The sequence below is a fragment of the Cervus canadensis genome, chromosome 24, assembly GCF_019320065.1.
Source record: "Cervus canadensis isolate Bull #8, Minnesota chromosome 24, ASM1932006v1, whole genome shotgun sequence".
Classification (NCBI taxonomy): domain Eukaryota; kingdom Metazoa; phylum Chordata; class Mammalia; order Artiodactyla; family Cervidae; genus Cervus; species Cervus canadensis.
The window spans coordinates 21,306,997-21,328,439 of NC_057409.1; the positions used below are offsets into that span (position 1 = coordinate 21,306,997).

A 21,443-nucleotide genomic window follows, 5' to 3' on the forward strand; every position below is an offset into this window, starting at 1 on the left:
TAAATAACTTCATGTATTTATATAACATATGCCATATTACTTTTAAATAACAAAAAGAAAGAAATTCCAGGCTTAAATTTTTGTGTATCACTCACCTTATTAATGCAAATGACAATCAAAATTGGACATAATACTAGCGATTCTTCTTTATATAATTGATTTTGTGGTTTGAAAAAAGCAAACATCCTGCGACAAAGGGTGACCAGATACTGAAATTGTGCGTGGTCTTGTAGCATGTTTTGCTATAAATACAATGCTCTTTATATATAGAAAATACAATGTTCTTATGTTTATACATATATATGCAATGTTATTTTTATATATAAATACGATGTTCTTATGATTCTGCCTTAAATACACTGTCTGTTAGAGACATAAACTAAACAGTATGTGTCTTAGATCCTGGGGTGAATTGGGAAATTGGGGTTGGCGTGTACACACTGCCGTGTGTAAAACAGCTAGCTAGTGAGAACCTGCTATAAAACACAGGGAGCTCAGTCTGGCACTCTGTGATAACCTAGAGGGGCGGGATGGGGGCTGATGGCAGGGAGAATCAAGAGGGAGGGGATATATGTGGACAAATAGCTAATTCACTTCATTGTACAGCAGAAACTAACTCAACATTACCTATACCCTAATTAACCAAAAAAAAAAAAAAAAGTGGCTATAAGACTCTACATTGACATCCCCATGGCAGGGACTTCAATCTGATCTCCAGCAATGGTTATGTTTATTCACTCTGTAGTAGAACTTCTGAGCGGCTCTACCACCCTTTGAGGAGATGGATGGCATAAGGTAAAAACTGCTCTCATAAAAATACTAAGACATTATTTGGTGTTCTCTACTGTGTTGACAAACACACTCAGAGTATAAAAACAAGCTTGGATAAGTCTGCTGACACAGTAGAACCTTAAACAATAGCACCAAATTGTACTAGTAATTATGCATGTTTCCACTGCCACACACTTTCATATTTGGCAGATATCTTTTCAAAAAAAATGAATGAAGTTAGCTTATTGCTTTAAGGAAGACAATTGGCTGTGTGTGTTGACAATGATGTATTTGAGCTTCCAAGCAAAAAGTCAAATTTTGAAACACTTGTATTTCTCACTCTGAGCTTGACAGAACCCTTATACTTAAAGACTTTTTTTAGGAGATAAGTGGCTATATTAATGAATGTGTTGTTTTTGATTTTTTATAACAAAATGTGTCAACGTATGGAAGATCTGCATGACACATTTTCCAAAAGCCCTATGTTATAAATCACTCACCGATAAAGATACACTTAAGTCTAAGATAGACCAAGTTATTTTAATGTAACAGAGCATAATGAGTTTATTGATATGTAGCTAACCTTAACCAAACTGCTGTTAGTTGAATTTGGGGAAAGCATTAAAGAAGAATAGCCACAATTATATGAAAATACTATTAAAATATCCCTCCTCTTTCACATATGTTTAAGTCTAGATTCCCTTGATACCTTTTAACCAAAGCAACATATCACAACAGACTGAATCCAACATAGATGAAATCCTATGTTCTACTGAATCAGACATCAAAGAGATTTGTAAAAATGTAAAAAATGTTCTTCTAAACATTTGTTTAGACATAATCTTCTAAACATCTGTTACAATTTTGGAAAACAGTGTCATTTTTCATGAGAAAAAAATTTTATGTTAATGTATAATGTTTACTATTTGAATGAATAGATAATTTTTAATTCTCAATTTTAATTTCTAGCATGAGAAATAGTAGACCTAACCCAGATAAAGGGGAGCTCTTTAGGATTCTCAACAACTTTGAAGAACGTAAAGGGTTCTGAGAATGAAGAGTTTAAGCACTGTTGTTTCCTATGGACTCTGAGCCCCCAAAGAGTTCTCTTAAAAGGGTCATTTTTTTATCCAATTAATCATCCATTTGAGTATTTGTAAAACAAAAATTTGAAACAGTGGAAAATATCACGTTGAAGCACAAGAAACACGGGAAAACCTTTGAAAACTCCAGAGGATTTGGGAACTACTAGTTGTAAAATGCTGCCCTAGAAAAATCTCGACAGCAATGTCTAAGAAATGCTATTACTGTCCCATGAGACCTGAGGGAAGACATCCAAATTCTCAGGGTGCTTTTTCATCACTTATAATAAGAAGCACTTGCCATGGTTCACTGATTCTTGGAAGTTCATAAATTAAATCTGTTGGAATCATTGAAATGACCTCAAAAATACTCTTGATTGATGGTGAGTTAGTTTACTAAAGTAACTTCTTTTACTCCTCCTTTGGGTTTGTTTTTCATGCTTTATTACTTATTTATTTAGATAGTTATTGTCAAACAAAGTTTAATAACACTACACATGGAGAGATCCAGAAGAACTGAAAAACTTCTGTGCTTAATTTTTGTATCAGTGTTGGTAGGATTATGCATAACTCAAGTGCGCTATGTGCTAACATTTGTAAAATTGTTGGTGAAAGCCTTGGCAGTAAATGGTTAAACATTAAAAAATAAGTATTTAAAAATAAAACTGAGGAGGTATGAAGGTCATCTGTCATTTCCACCTATCTAGAATCCACTTATTCTTTCTTCTCGAATAGTATGAATTCCCTTTGGAGAGCACAACCATCAGTAATCTCAAGTTTCATGGTTCCCTATTAGGGGCTGACAACAACTTCAGCTCCAGAAGTGGCCACATGATTCTGCCCTGTCCAATCAATCATTCCATCCCCTTGCTCCACTGACTGGCTCAGGATTGAACATGTGACCCAAGGCAGCCAATGAGAGTTGCCTTCATACTTCCGCTGGGGCTCTTGGGAAAGATACATTACCAGTGATGCTAAGCTCCCATCACTGACCAGCTGAATGACTATGGACAATTTGCTTGACATCACTAAGCTTTCATTTGTTCACAGGTAAAATGGGAGAAATAAAGGTAGCTGCTTCAGAACATTATTTTAGGAATTAAATAATATAATAAGTGTGAATTTCACCATAGTGACCAACATGTCATAAGGTCTCAATAAAAGTTAGCTGTTTTTATTTTATTGTTTAAAGCACATATGATCTTTCAGTTCCTCTGCTTATAATATAAAGAAATCTAAACTGCTTCCTCTCAGTGGTACACATGGCTCAACTTACATAGCCAGCCTCACCTGCAACCTTGCACCTGTCACAGTGCATTAAATTCTCCTAAAGGCTCATGTGTTCCCTTACTCTCGAATTTTAATCATGCTGCTCACTCTGCCTGCACACTTGTTCCTTCTCCCTCCCTCCATCTCCTTCTCTACTAAACTGAATGCTTTGTGAGGACAGGAGCCATGCTCATCTCATTCTCCACCTGAGCAACAGGAAAACTAATCCCTGATAAGGATTCATGCCGTCTTTATTAAATGAATCATTAAACCATATTTTAAAGAACGAAGCCAGTGTAAAAGATGACTTCTTTGTGTATCTCTCCAAGTTCTCACAAAACGTGTTCTTCCATTGCTTCATCTTTCCCAGGACTCTAACGAAAGAGGCAAAAAATTGTATTGGCCAGAATATAGTTGAATTTAACTTTAAAAAAACTCATGATGGGGAAAACTGCAATGCCTGACTTGGACAGGAGACGGCAGTGCAAACGCAGTTTGCTATGTTTTCTGGTGCGCCTACAAGCTCCCAGAACTAGTTTTCTGTACACTCCCAGCGTAAGTCAGACAGAACCTTCTTTTCTGTCCTGTCTCATGGCTTTTCACAGATGCAGGAAGAACATGCTTCGTGAAAACTGGTGGCGTGCTGTATCCACAGCGCTTTTCCAAAGAAAGCCAACTGTCAACTAGGAGCGATGTCAGAGCTGCTTCTCCCCAAGCGGGCACAGGGTGGGCAGGTTTCCTGCGGTGAAAGACCCGAGGAGCTGGCGCTGCAGTCAGAACTCAAGCACAGTGTCATCATGATGCTCAAACAGGGTTAACCTACTGAGAGGCAAGTGAGGTGAAGGAACCCTCTGCATTCTCTGAATTATGCCCGATAAAAGACCTTTTTTCCCAAGAGAATCAGAGAGTAGGTAGAAATTCAGAATTTCTCTAACAAGAGTGAACTACTATCAAATTGGATTTTTTTCCAGCAGCTCCCAGGGTATCTGTATGGTATACAATGTGATGGTCTATGCATGGTGTTTATTAGAAATCAAGTTTAAGGGAACTTTATGTGTGTGTATGTGTGTGTAGTCATACGGTTATATACAGAATATGATAATAAGCTAGCTGACTGCAAATCAGACCACATAAAACTCGTTTAAAATCTATAAATAGCTACAGATAGACACACACACACACACACACACACACACGTACACCAGTTAATATCATCCAATTGCTTGACTCCAGAACTGTTCCCATAGCTTTAACAAGTCATCTTGCTAGGGAAAAAATGAGAAAAAGAATGTAAGTACTTTAGGGAAATCCTTACAACCACTGAAAAACAAAGTCCAACCTGGGACAGTGATGCCCTGTCGTAAAAACTCAAGCACCATCACAGGCTGGCAGAGGTCACTTGTCACCACCTTATAGGGCGCTGTTCAAAAACAGGTATTCTCACAAGCCTGCTCGATGAGTAAATAGCTGAACCAAAGAAAGACAAGGACAGATCATGTTGCTATTTTATTAGGGAAAAAAACATACATGTGACACAGTTGCCCAGGTGCTTGAGAGTTAATGTTCAGATACATCAAAACAAACAGTTACAAACAACTCTGAGTTAGTCAGAAGAACAGAGAAATTTCACGGGCCAAAGAGAAGAGAAAACACTTCTTTGAATTGATAAGGCAGGTTTTTTGGGGCAGCGTGTTTATCTTCATAATTCAGTTCCCCTTGGTTTAGGATGAAAATACATTAGCTGACCTTGTAAACCTGATCTCTCAGTTTATAATCCCAGGAGTTTAAAATCCATAAACGGCTTCCTGGCACTTTTAGGTAAGACTTGAATCAGTGACATGACTATCTCAGCCTCACGCCGTCAGGCAGCCACCCTTGGCCACTCTCTCACACATGCCCCCAAGTTCCAGAGTTGTTACACCTCCTGGGTCCTCTCCCCGGATTAGTTTTTCTCCTAAATCACGTGAGATCTTAGCTCCCAAAGGACCAGGAGGCCCTGTGACTTCAGAGGGAGTGTGGTGTCATTTTCCTTGGTGACTTTAGTCACAGATTGTAATTACACTTTTAACTTTTGTGATTAATAGCGGTCTTCCTCACCGGCTCATGCTCAGTGCCTGGGAACTTTACATTGGAAAAATAGAAGAATAAATGAATCCATAAACAAGTGAATTTATGAACATGGAGGTGGAAATGGGGAATCAACCTAATTCAGTCATGGGAAGGGAACTGTACTATGATTCAGAAACTTGAAATCCCATTCTTGATTTGAACCCACTACTTACCAATGGGTCTGGGCTGTTTAATTGATTTCTCTTGAGCTGCAGTTTGGTCACCTAAATAACTTGGATCATAACACTAATCTGCAGATGTATGGGTTTTTGTGAAGATCAAATGAAATAGCACTTATTTTAAAAGTTAACACATGGTATATAAATAAAAACACTATTTTAAATATGTGTTAGTCATTCAGTTGTGTCTGACTCTTTGTGATTCCATGGACTATAGCCTGCCAGGCTCCTCTGTCCATGGAATTCTCCAGCAAGAATACTGGAGTAGGTTGCCATTTCCTTCTCCAGGGTATCTTCCTGACCCAGGGATCAAATCCGCATCTCCTGCATTACAGGCAGATTCTTTACCATCTGAGCCCCCAGGGAAACCCATTGTTTTAAATGGGTCATGGATAATCAACAAAGGTGATAAACTTAAATTTTATAACTTGGGCTAAATTTAATCTGCAATAATCTTATAGCAAATTTTGTAATTATATCTGATTCTGTTTTTTTTTTTTAACTTGTTCCTTTAGTTATTAACTTGAACATAAAGAATCTCAAAATCCTTTGGCTTCTTCAAGTCACAAAAGTCTTATTGTAATAATCGTTTAAATGCCTAGTTCCTTACATTAATTACAATTTTGAACTTTGTTTCAAGGAGACGCTTCTATCCTGGTCCATTCTGGTCAGCTCCCGGCACACACTGTCATTTTGCCTGACAAGGGTCTAACCCCAGTGCCCCCAACTTGATCCTCACTCTGTCTGGATGAGGTAGGAGGAAAGAGGGGAGGTGAAGGGGTAAGAAAAGCCTTCTTGCCCGGTGTTGCCATGAGCTGGTGTGCCTCACACTGCGGTGTAGCAGGGAAGGGAAGAGAGGGGAGTACTCTTCGTGGGGTGCTTTCAAGAACACCCTAAAAGCCCACGTGGCTGGCCGTCTCTCACCTGAGATCTCCCGTTTGCCCAGTGGGCATCCTGTGGATGGGCCTTGAGCCATGTCCTGCAGAATCCTTGCCACTCTGGCTAGTCACATGACCTAAACGACCTCTATGGGTTTCTCTCCATGGCTTAATCAGGTCAACAGAAAACACACTTTAAACACGTCTTTAACCCATCATCAGTGGCTGGAGAGTTACTTGCTAGGCAGCTGTCTGCTCTGTGGTCATAGGCTATTCAGCTAACCTCTTGTACTTTTTGTTTTCTTAATGGTGCCACTTCAATGACTGGGAAAAAAAAATAACAAAATTTCCAGGTGGTCCTGTGAAAGTCTCCATCACTTGATTTTTCACTGGGGGAGACACTTTTCTCATCCCTCGTCTATAAGGAATGGAGATTCATCTCTCTCTCTCTCCCTCCATGTCTCTGCCTCTGTCTCTCTCTCTTTCTCACACACACACAGACAAACACACACACACAAACACCCACTCTATCGCAAAGTCTCTAACAGCTGGTTTCTAGCCTCCCAGCCTCTAGCCCTTTTCCTAGGCTAGAGAAAGGAGTTCAGTTAAGGACACTCACTTCCATCACCTCCTTTGCAAATTCTGCTTCTGTGGTTTAGCTTTTGGCCTTGGAACATAAGTGTAATCACCTTCTATCATTTTGTAATTAGCCCGCTGCACATTCGAACCCCAGAAAGACACATTTGGGCTGTTTACAATGGTTAAGACCAACTTCTCCTGTCCTGGTTATTTCTCAAAGCTGTATCACCAGTATCAAGAGAAAGACAAATAAAACCATTTCTCTGGCGAACACAAACTCTAGCAGCCAGAAGTCACAGTTTTCCACAGAGAAGTGAAAGTGGGACAACTGGGAATATGACTTATACTCTCCAAAGACTCTCCACGCGAGAATTCTGTTATGTGTTTACTACCAGAATTCAGAAAGGGAACGTTAAACTCTAGAGTGTGAAATTAGCCAGCAGAACCTAGCAACCGGATTTGGCCAGTGTTCCCCGAGGAAATAACCCAGCATCCAATTAGAACTGGGAAGGAGAGCAGATGTGGGGAACTGAACTCTGCTGCCTGAGCTGACAGTACGAAATGGCAGCCTTGAGGGTCATAGACGCTGAAGCCTGCAGCTGCCTGCGGCCCATATAGAGCCAAGCAGGAAGTTAGTCAATATCCTACAGCGAAGCCGGAATCACCATGAGGCCTGAATGCTACCCAACTGGTTTGTGGTTCCTGTTGAATAATAACAATGAAAATAATAGAAATGACAGTTTCTATCTATGCACAGGCCCCAAACAGTGATGCAGCCTTGACAGTTAAAAATCATGCTTTGAAAGGGCTAGAGACAGCAAGAAGAGGGTGAGATGAATGGAGAGAGTAGCATGTAAGCATATGCACTACCATATGTAAAATAGATAGCCAATGGGAATCTGCTGAATGACTGAGGGAACTCAAACTGGGGCTCTGTGACAACCTAGAGGGGCGGGAAAAGGTGGGAGGTGGGGGAGAAATTCAAGAAGTAGGGGATATAGGTATACCTATGGTTAATTCATGTTGATGCATGACAGAAATCAAACCAATATTGTAAAGCAATCATCAATCAATTAAAAATAAATAAATATAATTATTAAAACATGATGCTTTGAAAAGTGGAATGGTAAAGCAAAAGGTGGGTGGGTTTTCACTTTTTTCTGTGACTTTTGGGTTTTCATGAAGCATACTGCAATCAATTAATAGTAATTAAATATTTCCATTTAATGGAAAACCAGCAAAATTGAAACAGACCATGGCAGCTACAGTCAGTTCATGATTTCACACTGTACCCAAACCCAGTGACTTAAAATGACACTCATTGAGTTTTGTTCTTGAGTTTATGGATCAGTTGGGTGATTTTTCTGGTCTGAGCTGGGCTCACTCATGCATCCATGGTCAGCTCTGGGTCAGGTAAGCGTTTCTGGTATTTCATGCTGTGCTTTCTCACATGCCTGGGGGTTGGCTGGCTGAAGGCTGAAGACTCTTGGCTTTCTTCCATATGTATCCCACTTTCCAATGGGCTAGTTCAGGTTTGTTTTCATGGTGGAGGTAGGACTGGAAGCATTCATGGCCTCTTGAGGCTGAGGCTCATGATTGACACAAAGTCACCTCCATTTTATTCTATTGGTCAATACAAGAAACAAGGATAACCCAGATTTAAGGGGTGAGAAACAGACCTTACTACTTGATAAGGAGTTACTAAAGCACGTTGCAAAGAGTGTGCATTCAGGAAGATGGGAACGATTGGGACCATTGTTGCAACTATAAGGTGTCAAGCCATAAGAAAAAATGGAGAAGAGTATAGAGTTTGGGAATTACACAGTCATATTAAACAGTTTACTACTAATCAGCTTTTAACAATAAATCTTTTTCATCCATACTTCAGTGAGTGAGCTGCACAGAACACTTTAACCCCTCTTATGTGCCTAGTTCTTACTCATCATGCCAGTACCAAATTTAATATTACTTTCTCAAGGAAGCCTGTCTGAATTACACACATTTTTAGATGGATATATCATGTGACTGTGCCCAGAAAAGACCCTAGAAAAGACCCTGGTGCTAGGAAAGACTGAAGGCAAGAGGAGAAGGGGACGACAGAGGATGAGATGGTTGGATGGCATCACCAACTCAATGGACATGAGTTTGAGCAAGCTCCAGTAGTTGGTGATGGACAGGGAAGCCTGGCATGCTGCAGTCCATGGGGCTGCAAAGAGTCAGACATGACTGAATGACTGAACTGAACTGAACTGTGCCCAGAACTTATAAGAATCTGTTAAACTTTACTCTCCATCTTTCCAGTTAGAACATGAGTTCTGGAAGGGGGGGATCAGGTCTACCCAACTTACCCTGCATCCCCAGCACCTAGTCCCTGAATGGCACAGAGTAGATACTGAATAAATGTTTGTTAAATATACACAAAGGGAATGAATGACTGAATTAATAGATGAATGAATGCCAAGTTGAGTATTTATTTAAGAAATGTGTCCCTTTGTGGATATCAGTGTTTTCTTGTGATTCCCATGTCCTTGCTAATCTGTGTTTTTGAATTTCATTCATTGCTATGAAGCAGAAAAGAAACACTATGAGAGTTTAAGATTATTTTTTGATAAGTGTGTATAATGCAGCAAGCAAATTTTAAAGCCTGAACCTGATACTTTCTCCAAATTTCATAAATGCAGACTCAAGAGAATCCAAAAATGGCCTTTACATTGACTTACAGTCTTTGTCAGAAATGCACAAATAAATGAAAGACAGGCTGTTGTGGTTGTGGTCCTATAGTAGTGGTCCTATAGCCAATTATATTCTGTGTGACTCAAGAAAACCTTATGTTTGCAATGAGCTGAGCTTTCCAAAGGAAATATTCAGGTTTTGTCCTAGAAAAAAAAGACTTGGAGATTCTTCTAATAAAACTGAATAGGAACAGAATAAACCGCGGTCTCCTAGCTATTACAAGTCAGATTTATACCAGACCTTCCTATACATTTCAGAGTTTAATCCTCATAACAACCTACATGGTGAGATTCCCTTTATCTTTACTATAAAGATAAACTGGGGCATAGCAGTGTTACAAGTTATTAACACTGAAATATTAATTTATTAACACCACTGTAAAGCATGGTTTACCTAAACAAAGAGGGAAGACCACATTGATTTACTATGGTTTGCCAGGAATTATTGTCATAAATACTGTTCCACTATCCTCAGTCCTGCAGCCCAATGCATGCTTCTCACATGTTTTTCATTCTCTGAATTTGTGTACATGAGACTTTCTGGATAGAAATATTTTTCAGTTATGGTTGCCTGGAGGTTTATCAGCAAAGTTACCAGGTATCCTAGGTTATCAAGTAAGGTATGTTTCAGAACTTCAAGAGGAAAGCATCTTTTTTATAAATCAACTAATAGTCATCAATTTTCAAAGACTATACTCTTGGGTTCAATTGTATATAGTTCCCTTTCTTGAATCCTATTTTTCATTTGCTTATATTAAATGGTTCCCATTCTGCCAAATCTTCTTCCCAGATATCCTATATACTCTTAGGCCTTTGGCTAAAACACTCACATCTTTGTGATCTTTCCAGTCTTCAAATACATGATTAGAATATGAATTAGAGTAGAAAAGGACACTTGATCCTTGAAAGGAAAGCTATGACAAATCCAGACAGCGTATTAAAAAAGCAGAGACATCACTTTGCTGACAAAGGTCTGTATAATCAAAGATATAGTTTTTCCATTAGTAACATACGCATGTGAGAGTTGGACCATACAGAAGACTGAGCACCAAATAATTGATGCTTTTGAATTGTGATGCTGGAGAAGACTCTTGAGAGTCCCTTGGGCTGTAAGAAGATCAAACCATTCTATCCTAAAGGAAAGGAAATCAACCCTATTCAGGGTTGATGGACTGATGCTGAAGCTGAAATTCCAATTCATTGGCCACCTAATGAGAAGAGCTGACTCATTGGAAGAGATCCTGATGCTGGGAAAGATTGAAGGCAGGAGGAGAAGGGGAGGACAGAGGACGAGATGGCTGGATGGCATCATTGACTCAACAGATATGAGCTTGAGCAAGCTCTGAGAGATGGTGCTAGACAGGGAAGTCTGATGTGCTACTTATTTCTTCATCCCATGTAGAAAGTCCTCATTCTAGATTTCTACTCAATTAATAATAAGTGATTTTTTCAAAAGACCTGATATAATTCTGTTTAAAGACTCAATATCTCCCATTAATCCCTCCATCCTTTATCTAGCTTGCCCTCATTTTTTGTTCTCCGAATGATTAAAAGTAGAGATAATAAAAAAAATACATTCAATTATAATCTAATTAATTTACCTTCAATAGTTTTGTGTCAAAAGAAGCATAGTAATGTTTTAGAGTGGCAGAGACCATGTTTATATTTTATATAGCCTATAATGTGTGTATGTGTTTGTCCCCCAGAAAACATAACAGAGGTGGATACAAGCTTAGAAACTACTTGCTGATTGATTTAGTTTTTGAAATCTAAGATGCTGTTAATACAATATATACTGGTATAATTTCTACTTTTTCTCATTGTTTTCACGAGCATTGGGGTCCCAGTTCTCCACTACCTTCAAGACTCTCCCCCCTGAATTTCTTATTTACTAAACAACAGAAACTTGAAAACAGTGTCACAGCAAACAGCGGCACCAATAATTAGAACTGAGATCTCCTGATACACTCCTCTGCTTTACTTCACATTTCCTTTATTCCTCAGGAGAGCTGTTAAGAACAACCATTCCAAGTGGCTAAACTACTTTTGTTAAAGCAAACAGTCTGTGACTGGTGGCAGTTTGTGTCTTTGTGTGCATGTGTGTGTGTGTGTGTGTGTATCTAAGTGTGTGTGTCAGTGAGAGACAGAGAGAAAGAACCAGAGGCAGAAAGCTGACTGACACAGAGACGGGGGATTTAAAGTTGGAACTGGCGGAATTTTCATTCCTTTTGAGTGTCAGGTGTGGAGTTGTGTAATTCCTTGTTTAGGGAGGAGGGTTATCACTTGCAGTTCTAGTGTAGTGCGGGAATATTCCTCATCCAGTGGCCCCATGTCAAGGATACAACAATGAAGAGTAAGTGTGAGGAGAAGAGGGATAAAGCGTAAATACTGAGTCACTCTCTTCTGTTCCAAAATAGCAAGTCCAACATGTTCTATTCACATAGCTATTTACCAGACTAGCTATTTACCTACTCTGGATGAAGGCCATCTCACTGATGGAGGTGATTCTTTAAGGAATGCCCCATTTGTTTAAAACCCCAAAGGTGAGTGAACTTTGTAATTCAAATAGTATACCTCTCCTTGCTAGTGGAACTATACCCTTTTCTAATATAGAATTGGCACATTTTAGGTCCTTTCTTTCTAGAAAAATTATAACTACCAACATAACAAATATTTTCCTATTCTCCTCAGTATTCTGGCCTGGAGAATTCCATGGACTATATAGTCTATGGGGTAGTAAAGAATTGGACATGACTGAGCAATTTTCACTTTTCCTTTCAAAACTGGAATATGAGTAGGCTCGACAGATAGGATTTCAATGTCCTATGGGGTTTGGCCAAGACGTTTGTTCTGTAACAGCTTATGGAAACCCAAATGAACTTTTGGGCTAACCCAGTATTTGTGAGGCATGGACTTCTAAAAGTTCAATACTTGTAATGTTATTTCAAGCATTATATCATGCTAATATGTTTCACTATCACTGAAGAAGCCCTAATTGGCACGGACACTGTATATGTAACTCTATATTTGCCCCTGCATTGCACATATCTTGCAAAATGGATACAAAAATGTCTTTATCAAAATTGTAACAAAAATCTTTTCTTCCACCTTATTTACTTCCTTCATAATCTAAGATGGCGAGTGTGCAAAACAAAAGCTATTTGTGCTATTTCTTCTGGTCAGTAGACAATTTATCACTCTACAAACAGAGCTTAAGGACCTAGAAGAGGAGATTTTTAGGTGCCATCAACGGAAAGAGATGCTTCAGTTTTCAGTTGAAGAAAGTGAAAGCACATTATAAATTCAGTTTACACTCTGAATCTCGTAGAACAATCATGTCAGAGTGTCAAAGACATATTACAGCTTACCCTTTTTTATGCAACATGTTGTGTTCAGTAAAACTTCATTTGTGTATTATTTGATGGTTTTGTTTTCATTTGTTTCACAGGTTCTTCCTTCTCTGCCCACACTTAGAAATGTTTGGACTCCCCAGGGTACAGTTTCAGTCTCCTTCCCATCCCAGTTTCCTGCCCTTCTAGATTAGAATCATCCAGTTTTACAGTACCACCCATGTCAAAAAGCCCTAGTCTCATTCTCTAACATCACTAAATCTCTTTAGTGCTAGACGTACAATTTCAACTGTATGCTAACTTCTCAGTTAGACGACCCAAAGCATTTCCAAATTAACATCATCAAAATGTAAATACTGGCTTTCCCACCTTAACCTTGCTCCACATCTCATGTTGTCACAGAGAAGAGCAAACCTGACTCCTTACTGGATCTATTCCTTTAGCTCTATGCTCTGTTCTGTCGTCTGTGCTCAGTCATGCTACCCCTGCACCTTTTGTAAACTAATTTTGCCTATGGGGCAAACATATTCAGTGCTAAGTCACTTCAGTCATGTCTGACTCTTTGTGACTCTATGGACTGTAGCCCTCCAGGCTCCTCTGTCCATGGAATTCTCCAGGCAAGGATACTGGAGTGGGTTGCCATGCCCTTCTCCAGGAGATCTCCCTGACCCAGGGATCAAACCCAGGTCTCTTATGTCTCTTGCTTTGGCAGTCAGGTTCTTTACCACTAGCGCCACCTGGGAAGCCAAGTTTGCCTATAGCCTGAAACGTATATACAAGATAGGACATTTTCAAGTATCTGATAATAGCTGCCCATTCATACAAAGGTAAAAAGTTATGGAACAAAAAATAACACTTGTCTTATTGGAGGTTTATAGGAACACATTACCAGACCTATCTGGATAGCTGCAAGTACATAGGATTCTGGTACCAGGAAGCTGGCAGCAACCAGCCACACTCCCTCTCTTTTCAGAATAAAAAAAGCCAGAATTCTAACTTGGGGAAGATGATTCTTTGGGACACTAGTCCACCATCTTCTGGGTCTGATGATTTTACTAGTAAAGTCACTATTCCTTGCCCCAACAACTCATCTCTCAATTTATTGGCCTATCATGCAGTGAGCAGTACAAGCTTGGACTCAGTAACAATGCTGACTATCTCTGTCTGAATAAATGGGCCTTCCAGTCACCAATGCTTGAAGCCTTGGCGTTATCATTGGGCTTTTCATGATGAAAGCTAAATTTATATTTTATCTATCTTAAAAATATACAGGTGACTACAAAAGTCCACCACATAATGTGCCAAACCTAACCACAATGGGACAGATAACTGTCCATTGCTTATGCTACACTCCCGGCAAATAGACTGTTGATTTCATCTTCAGGTATAAAGCAGAGGTCTCTTTATGTAAGGGAAAGAAAGGCCCTCTATAAGCTCGTGGAAGTCCCTTCCTCTTCACTCAGTGATTGATCTAGAGGATGCTTCCCAGATTTGCCCAAGTAGATCAAAAAGAGAGTCTGCTGGAATATGACACTCAGAACCATCTCCTCAGCTTGTGATCACAAAGGTACCATCCAGCGTAGCAAAAGAGAAGAGTTATAGGACAGAAAGTTTCTGGGGCCTCGATGATATCACTAAACAGTTACAAGAAACCGCTTATCTCCTGTTCCAGGGCTATGGGGCCTTAACAGAAGCAAGTATTACTTTAGCCACTGTTAATTGGTACTCTGTGCCTGAAAGAATTTCTGCTTAATGCACAAGGCCCTTCACGATTCTTGCTATCTGGTCCCAACCTATTTTGCGGTTTCTTCAGTAAACCTTCTGTAAATCGTCACAGCCTAGATTCCATCCTACAATATTTCAAATTTTCATTTAGAAGGCAGACATTTCTTCCGTGTCCTCCTGGTGAGCAGGTTTCTGACAGTTCAAGCTCTAGCTCAAAGTGTTACCTCTTTAAGCAATGATGATTTCATCTATACACCAAAAGCCTCTCATTGTTTTCCCTGAAATCATACCCTCCCAAGAAAAATTAACTTATTTCTCCCTACTAGGTTTGCATATTATTTGTATACAATACATTCTATTGCAATGATCTACTCATCTGCCCTGCACTTGCCTTTGAGGCCCCAAATATGAAGAAGTCTTACTCATCACTGTACTCACAGATCCTCAAACAGTGGCTGTTACATAATAAACATTCAGCTAATGCTTCTGGATTTTATAAAATATCTGTGGTGACAACAGGAGCAAATACTATACATGTTTTGTTTTTGTTTTCTTTGTATAGTGGCACAAACTTAATCACTAAAAATATACTAATAATTAAAAACATTACTGATACTAATATATTAATAACCAAATAACTAAAAACAATACAACTAATAATATACTAACAACAAAATAACCAAAAATATACCATAATAATACACTAATAAATAAACTAAAATGAGTCACAATTCCCAATAGAATAGTGATGTCAACCTTCTTTGGGAGTGGCTTTTATCCTACAAAATTCCATTTGTTTCCTATGTTTTTCTTCTTCATGACAAAATGAATAGATATCTTCTCATATACCTATAGATATTTATATTTTATGATCAAAAATCTATTTTTAGATTTCTACTAAATTCACATGTTCCTTCTCTGAAATTTGAACTCACGCTATTAAGTTGATGACCCATATGATATGTGATATGGCAATATCACCAAAGCTTTTAGTTACATTTAAGTCTGAGGAAGCTATTGTTCTGCCTCGCCTGGCTAATGTTCTGGAAGCATCCTTTTCCCAATACATATATCATTCATCCTGTTCCAATTTTAACTTGTGCATGACAGTCAGAGACCCCAGGCAAAATTCACGCTAATTGCTTTCCAAGATGTATCAGAGTTGAAAAGAACATTAAAGGATTGGTCTTTTCTTAAGAGTCCTAACACTCTTAAAGAATAGAAACCTGAAAACTACAGGCGTCTGCCTGATTGTTGTTTATTTCAGTTGACAGTTCTTTGTGAATCCACCATGTTGATCAATCAGTTCAAAGCACATATATTCTGTATTTTTTAAAATGTTGTTTAATAATATTTATCTATTAATATTGCTGCAATCCACAAGGTTGCAGAGAGTCAGATAGGACTTAGAGACTAAACAACAAAAATTAACATTGCAAAATTGCATTTCAGATTTTAATTTCAACTTGTGAATTTAAGATGTATTAGATTATAATTTTGTAACTCTTTCAACTTATACAGAAACATAGTACCTTGCCCATTGACTAGTTACTGTCTTCATCTTATGACATCAGATGCCTTATAATATTTACTCTCTCTACTGCTGTCCAATCATCTTTGCTACATTTTTATTCTCCATGTTACTTCCTATTTATTTTTTCCAGTAGTCTAAAATCTTTTTTGAAGCAAAAGAGGCATAAACTCTAAATTACTTCAACTTTATAAATGAAAACTGCTTTAGATGAGCCCCTAGGGTTTTTTGTTTTGTTTTGCTTTGTGTTTTTAAGAAATTTGGTACAGACGGTTGGAATTGTCAGGGTTGCTGCATTGTACAGCCCTGAAAAGCACCATTCACTTCTCCATCATCCATGTGAAGAATGTTCCCTGGGGTGTACCACATACTTTTCCCTCCTTTTGTACGAAGGGCTGCTTACACTGTCTCACAGAGATACCTGCAGTTATGGTTTTCTAAGGGATAATTGCATAAAAACAGTTTCTAGAGCCATGAGGACTTACCATTCAGGGGATTACTCTCTTTCTTACCTGAGCTGTGGTTTCCTGCTAGTAATGTGGGGCTCACGGAGCATCTTCCCAGTCTGCTGGTGACCACAGGTGGTCCAGGGGTCCCATCCCATTCCTGAGCTTTGATAGGCTCTCTGGAGGACGATGCCCCATGATGGCCTCTCTCTTTGCTGTCCAACTTTGGTATTGGCTCCGTGCTATGGCTCCGAACCTTCAGCTCCTCTGTGGATTCTGTGTATTAACCAGAATTATATACTCTTAAACAAAAGTCACATCCTCCCCAGATTCCTTTAAAAAGTAAAGAATATTTAATTTTTTTTAATTTCTAGAAAATATTTAATATTTTATAAAATATTTTAATGTATTTTTGGAAACTTAGGTGTGTTGGAGATGATAACATTTAAATAAATCAGGGACACATCACACAGGCCCGTTTTTCTCAGCTTTGCAGATTATCATCAGTGAGAAACAGTTATACCTTCGGAATGGAGAACCTCAATGAACCTTGAGTATTCTTCAGTAACTGCTCCCTGGTGCAAATCTTCAAGGAAACTTCGTAAAAAGCACTTTTACACTCCTCTTTACGTTCTCATCTTCCATTCATTCTGCTACTCCCCTGGGACGTAAATTTAGCCCAACCACTCTATACAAGTGCTTTTGCTAAAATCACCTAGTGCCTTTTAGTTGGCAAATTTAGAAGACACTTCTAAGCCACTACTCTCTTTAAGTCATTACAATAAGAGAGTAATCAGATTAATCTCTGTTTGCTCTCTTATTGATCATTTCAATTCTCTTGGCGTCACTAATGGCCATTTTTCTGTGGTGTGTTATCTAACACCTTTTCTGTGTCATTCACACCTTCTCTTCTTCCAAGCATCCCTTCCATTTGGGTTGTATTGACTAAAAAATACAGTCACAACCTGAAAGAATATATTCTTTCTGTGATTTCATCCTCCAGGATTCTACTAGCAATTGTCTGGTGGCTGGTGGTTTCTATATAGTTTATGGGAAGGCTGGACCATTCTCCTGAGCTTATTTATCCAACTGCCTACTGGATGACTCCATCTGGATGTCCCTTAGATAAAACAAATTTAACATTTCACATACTGTGCTGACACCATTTCTAACTAAACTAATGATTCCTTCTGTTCTGCTAACCATCTAAGTTAGAAACTTATCTATCTCTTTTTTAACTGCTACTCTCCAATCCATCAGTCTGCAAATTCTACAGATTTTATTTGTGAATATCTTGTTTTACCTTCTTTTGCTCTTTCTATCATGTCTATCTCAGCTGTTCTGGTTCAAGCTCTAATCATCACCAAACTTACCTCCTTGATTGACTTCTCAAAAAATAAGCTCCATATACTGCCAAAGTGATCTGTCCAAAATGCAAATTTGATCAAGTGTTTTTTCAGGGACTAGATGTGATAGCCATTCTGTAAGTCATATACATTAGTATTTAAAAGCACATATAGTTTGGAATTAACAGATACACACTATATAGTACTATAATATTATACAAATTATATGCATTATATATAAAATATATACCAACAAGGATGTACCAGATAGCACAGGGAATTACATCAATATTTTGTAATAATCTATAAAGGAAGAGACTCTGAAAAGAATATATATATGAATAGATAGATAGATAGATAGATATTATATATGTATGGCTTCCCTGATGGTCCACTGGTAAAAAACCTGCCTGCCAATGCAGGAGACGTGGGTTTGATCCCTGGGTTGGGAAGATTCCCATGGAGAAGGACATGGAAACCCACTCCAGTATTCTTGCCTGGGAAACCCCATGGGGAGAGGAGCTTGGTGAGCTATAGTCCGCCATGGGGTAGCAAAAGAGTCAGACACGACTTAGCGACTAAACAACAACAAATATAGAAATACATATATATAACATATAAACATTTCTATACATAGAAATGTATATAAACATTTCTATACATATACATTTCTATATGTATATATATGTACATTTCTATACATATGTATTTCTACATATAGAAATGCATGTGCATATATAAATATATATATGCATATAAATTATACATAAATATGTAAATTTATATGTATAGAATGTATATACATATATAAAACTGAATGACTTTGCTGTACATCTAAAACTAACACAACATTGTAAATAAACTACTCTTCAATTCTTAAAAAAATAGCCTATGGAAGACTTTTTTTTTTTTGGAAGACTTTTTAAAAAATATCATCACTTCCTAATTTTTGAAAGAGCACATGTAGTAAATAAATATGCTTTAAGAGTGATACCAGCTTGCTACATTCAGAATAATATTATTTCAGAGAACTGATGTGATAGTCATTCTGTAGTGCACAGAGATAAGTATTAGAAGACAAAAAACAAAAACAAAAAAAATGCAAAACTATTCATAATGTATCCTTGGCTAAAATCCTTCCAGAAGCTTCCTGTTACAGAAGTATGTCTAAGCTCCCTGTGACCCACATGATTCTCCATCTCACTTTTTTGTCTCTTTAACTTTTTCACTTCCTACTTGAACACTGTATTCAAGAAACATCGATAAATTAGCTGTAGCTTCTTCCTCTCTACTCCCTCTCCGACAACAACAATGCTGGTTTCTATAGCTACTATCTCCTACCTCACCTGCATTGAAAACCCTTATATCCTTTCCTTTCATTGGAGAACTCTTTGCTCAGTCATCTTTACTGTTTAAGTATCCTTTAAAGCCACCCTACCCATACATAGCCCATGGTGGGATAACAACTCTGTACTGACATTGTCTTGTATCATTTTTTTTTTTTTCTGTGTACTTGGTCTTCTTAAAAGGCCCCGAGTTCTTTAAAGGCAGGATCTGAGTGTTGAGTTTTGCTTTTTTTTCCATTGGTGCCTCTAGCTCTTAGCATATTGCTCAGTGGGTATGTAACTAACTCATTTATGGAGTAGTTTTCCTAAATCCTCTGGCATCTTTCCAATGTGTGTAGGAAATACAACATTCCTAATGGAACAAGGGGATTTGGCGAGCGATACAAAGGTATTCAAGTGGCACAGAGCTAACGGCATTTTCAAAAATCTAATTACCTGACAATCATAAGCTGTAAAATTTGCCAGGTTGAAAGTTTAATCCAAATAAAGAATCTTTGAGAAAGACTATAGTGAACAGTGACAGAATAGGTTCAGAGAATCTGTATTTTGTTTTCTTGGCATGTAAGTTCAAACACTCATCATCTTCCAGCAGTGTGATAAGACAAAGGTCACACTTTGGTTCCTTGTTATTTGAATCTGTGGGGCAGAGATAGAATAGTTTGTAATTTAGTAAGCAGCTGGGAGAGGGATCTGAGAGGCCCAGCTGGAATCCTTAACCACTGTGGCCACATGGCTGGTGACCCATGACACGGAGCCCTTGGCTTTTTCTTTTGGAGCTCTGCTTTGCTTAACTACAAAATGGACATAAGACAGCCCTGCCTAACTTTCCCAATTTAATTTGAAGGATCTAATCATATCCTACGTTTTTAATATTTTAAAAATGAAACAGGGCCACACGTGTAAAAAGTTGTATTCATTAAAAAAAAAAAAACTGTGGCAATTCGTCCTTCATGAATTTATTTATTCTTTCTATGTTTGTTTTGGATAATCATTGAGAGACTGAAGATACAGATGTAAATTTGCCAGACTACATATAAAAATATCTATAATATTTTCTACAAAATGTTTCTATAAAATAAAAATATCTACAATATTTTCTACAAAATATCTACAAAAAATTATCTACAATAATCAGTCTAGAGAGCTAACCTGCAATGCATAAGTCAGACTTGCAGAGACTTTGGACTGCTATCTTGCAAACTGTAACCTGTACAAGAATTGGCCCAAAACAGACAGGATTTGATTAAAAACTGTCAGCTTCCCCAGTTTTTATCCCTGCTTTTAACATAGGACCAAACAGAGGAAGTCAGATATGTTCCCCTAACAATAACATATGATACCCTGCTTCTGGGCTTCCCAGATGGTTCAGTGGTAAATATCCACCTGCTAATGCCAAGAGACATGGGTTTGATCCCTGGGTCGGGAACATCCCCTGCAGAAGGAAATGGCAACCCATTCCAGTATTCTTGCCTGGGAAATCCCATGGAGAGAGGAGCCTGGTGGGCTATAGTCCATGGGGTCACAAAAAGTAGGACAGGACTTAGCAACGAAACAACAACCCTGTTTCTAGGTTAGGTTGCCTGCAACTCACCTATGCCAACTGCCTCCACTGGGGGCATACCTGAAGCAATCCCTTTTTCCCACCACAAAGCTTTGCACTTTCTCCCTGCCTTGAATCTCTGCCAATCCTGGTGGCTGACTGCCTTGCTACAGCAAAGTCTGAATAAATAGCCCATGTGTTCTCATTTGTTTGGTCTTCACTAATTTCCACATTACTGAGGTCCCTTACAGCATCAAGATGCTATGCAGTTGTATAAACACTTGTCAAAAATATAATTCTATGAGACAGAACGTAAACCAGGAGGGCAGTTCCATAAAACAGCCTCAGAAAGATCCCTGGACCCATATATAAGCTTCAGTCCCAGTCATACTGAAATCAAATATAAGAAAAAATATTTTCAAACTAATACATCCCAGCAATTAATTACAGCAAGACAATTTAACTGACAATTGCTTTTCTGTGCCCTGAGTCAAATGGAATAAAACGAGAATCAGAAAAGAACATCCTAGACTATTTCCAAGCTGTTTATTCACAGTTTC

At 38.3% G+C, this 21,443-nt stretch overlaps 1 protein-coding gene across 1 annotated transcript in view; it reads right to left on the reverse strand.

The window, feature by feature from the left end:
* Positions 1-21,443, reverse strand: part of NYAP2 (neuronal tyrosine-phosphorylated phosphoinositide-3-kinase adaptor 2) — a 303,388-nt gene that overhangs the window by 60,627 nt on the left and 221,318 nt on the right. Inside the window, exon 6 of the mRNA XM_043445946.1 lies at positions 16,718-16,927. Coding sequence (XP_043301881.1) covers positions 16,718-16,927 — 210 coding nt within the window. The remainder of the gene's footprint in view (positions 1-16,717; positions 16,928-21,443) is intronic.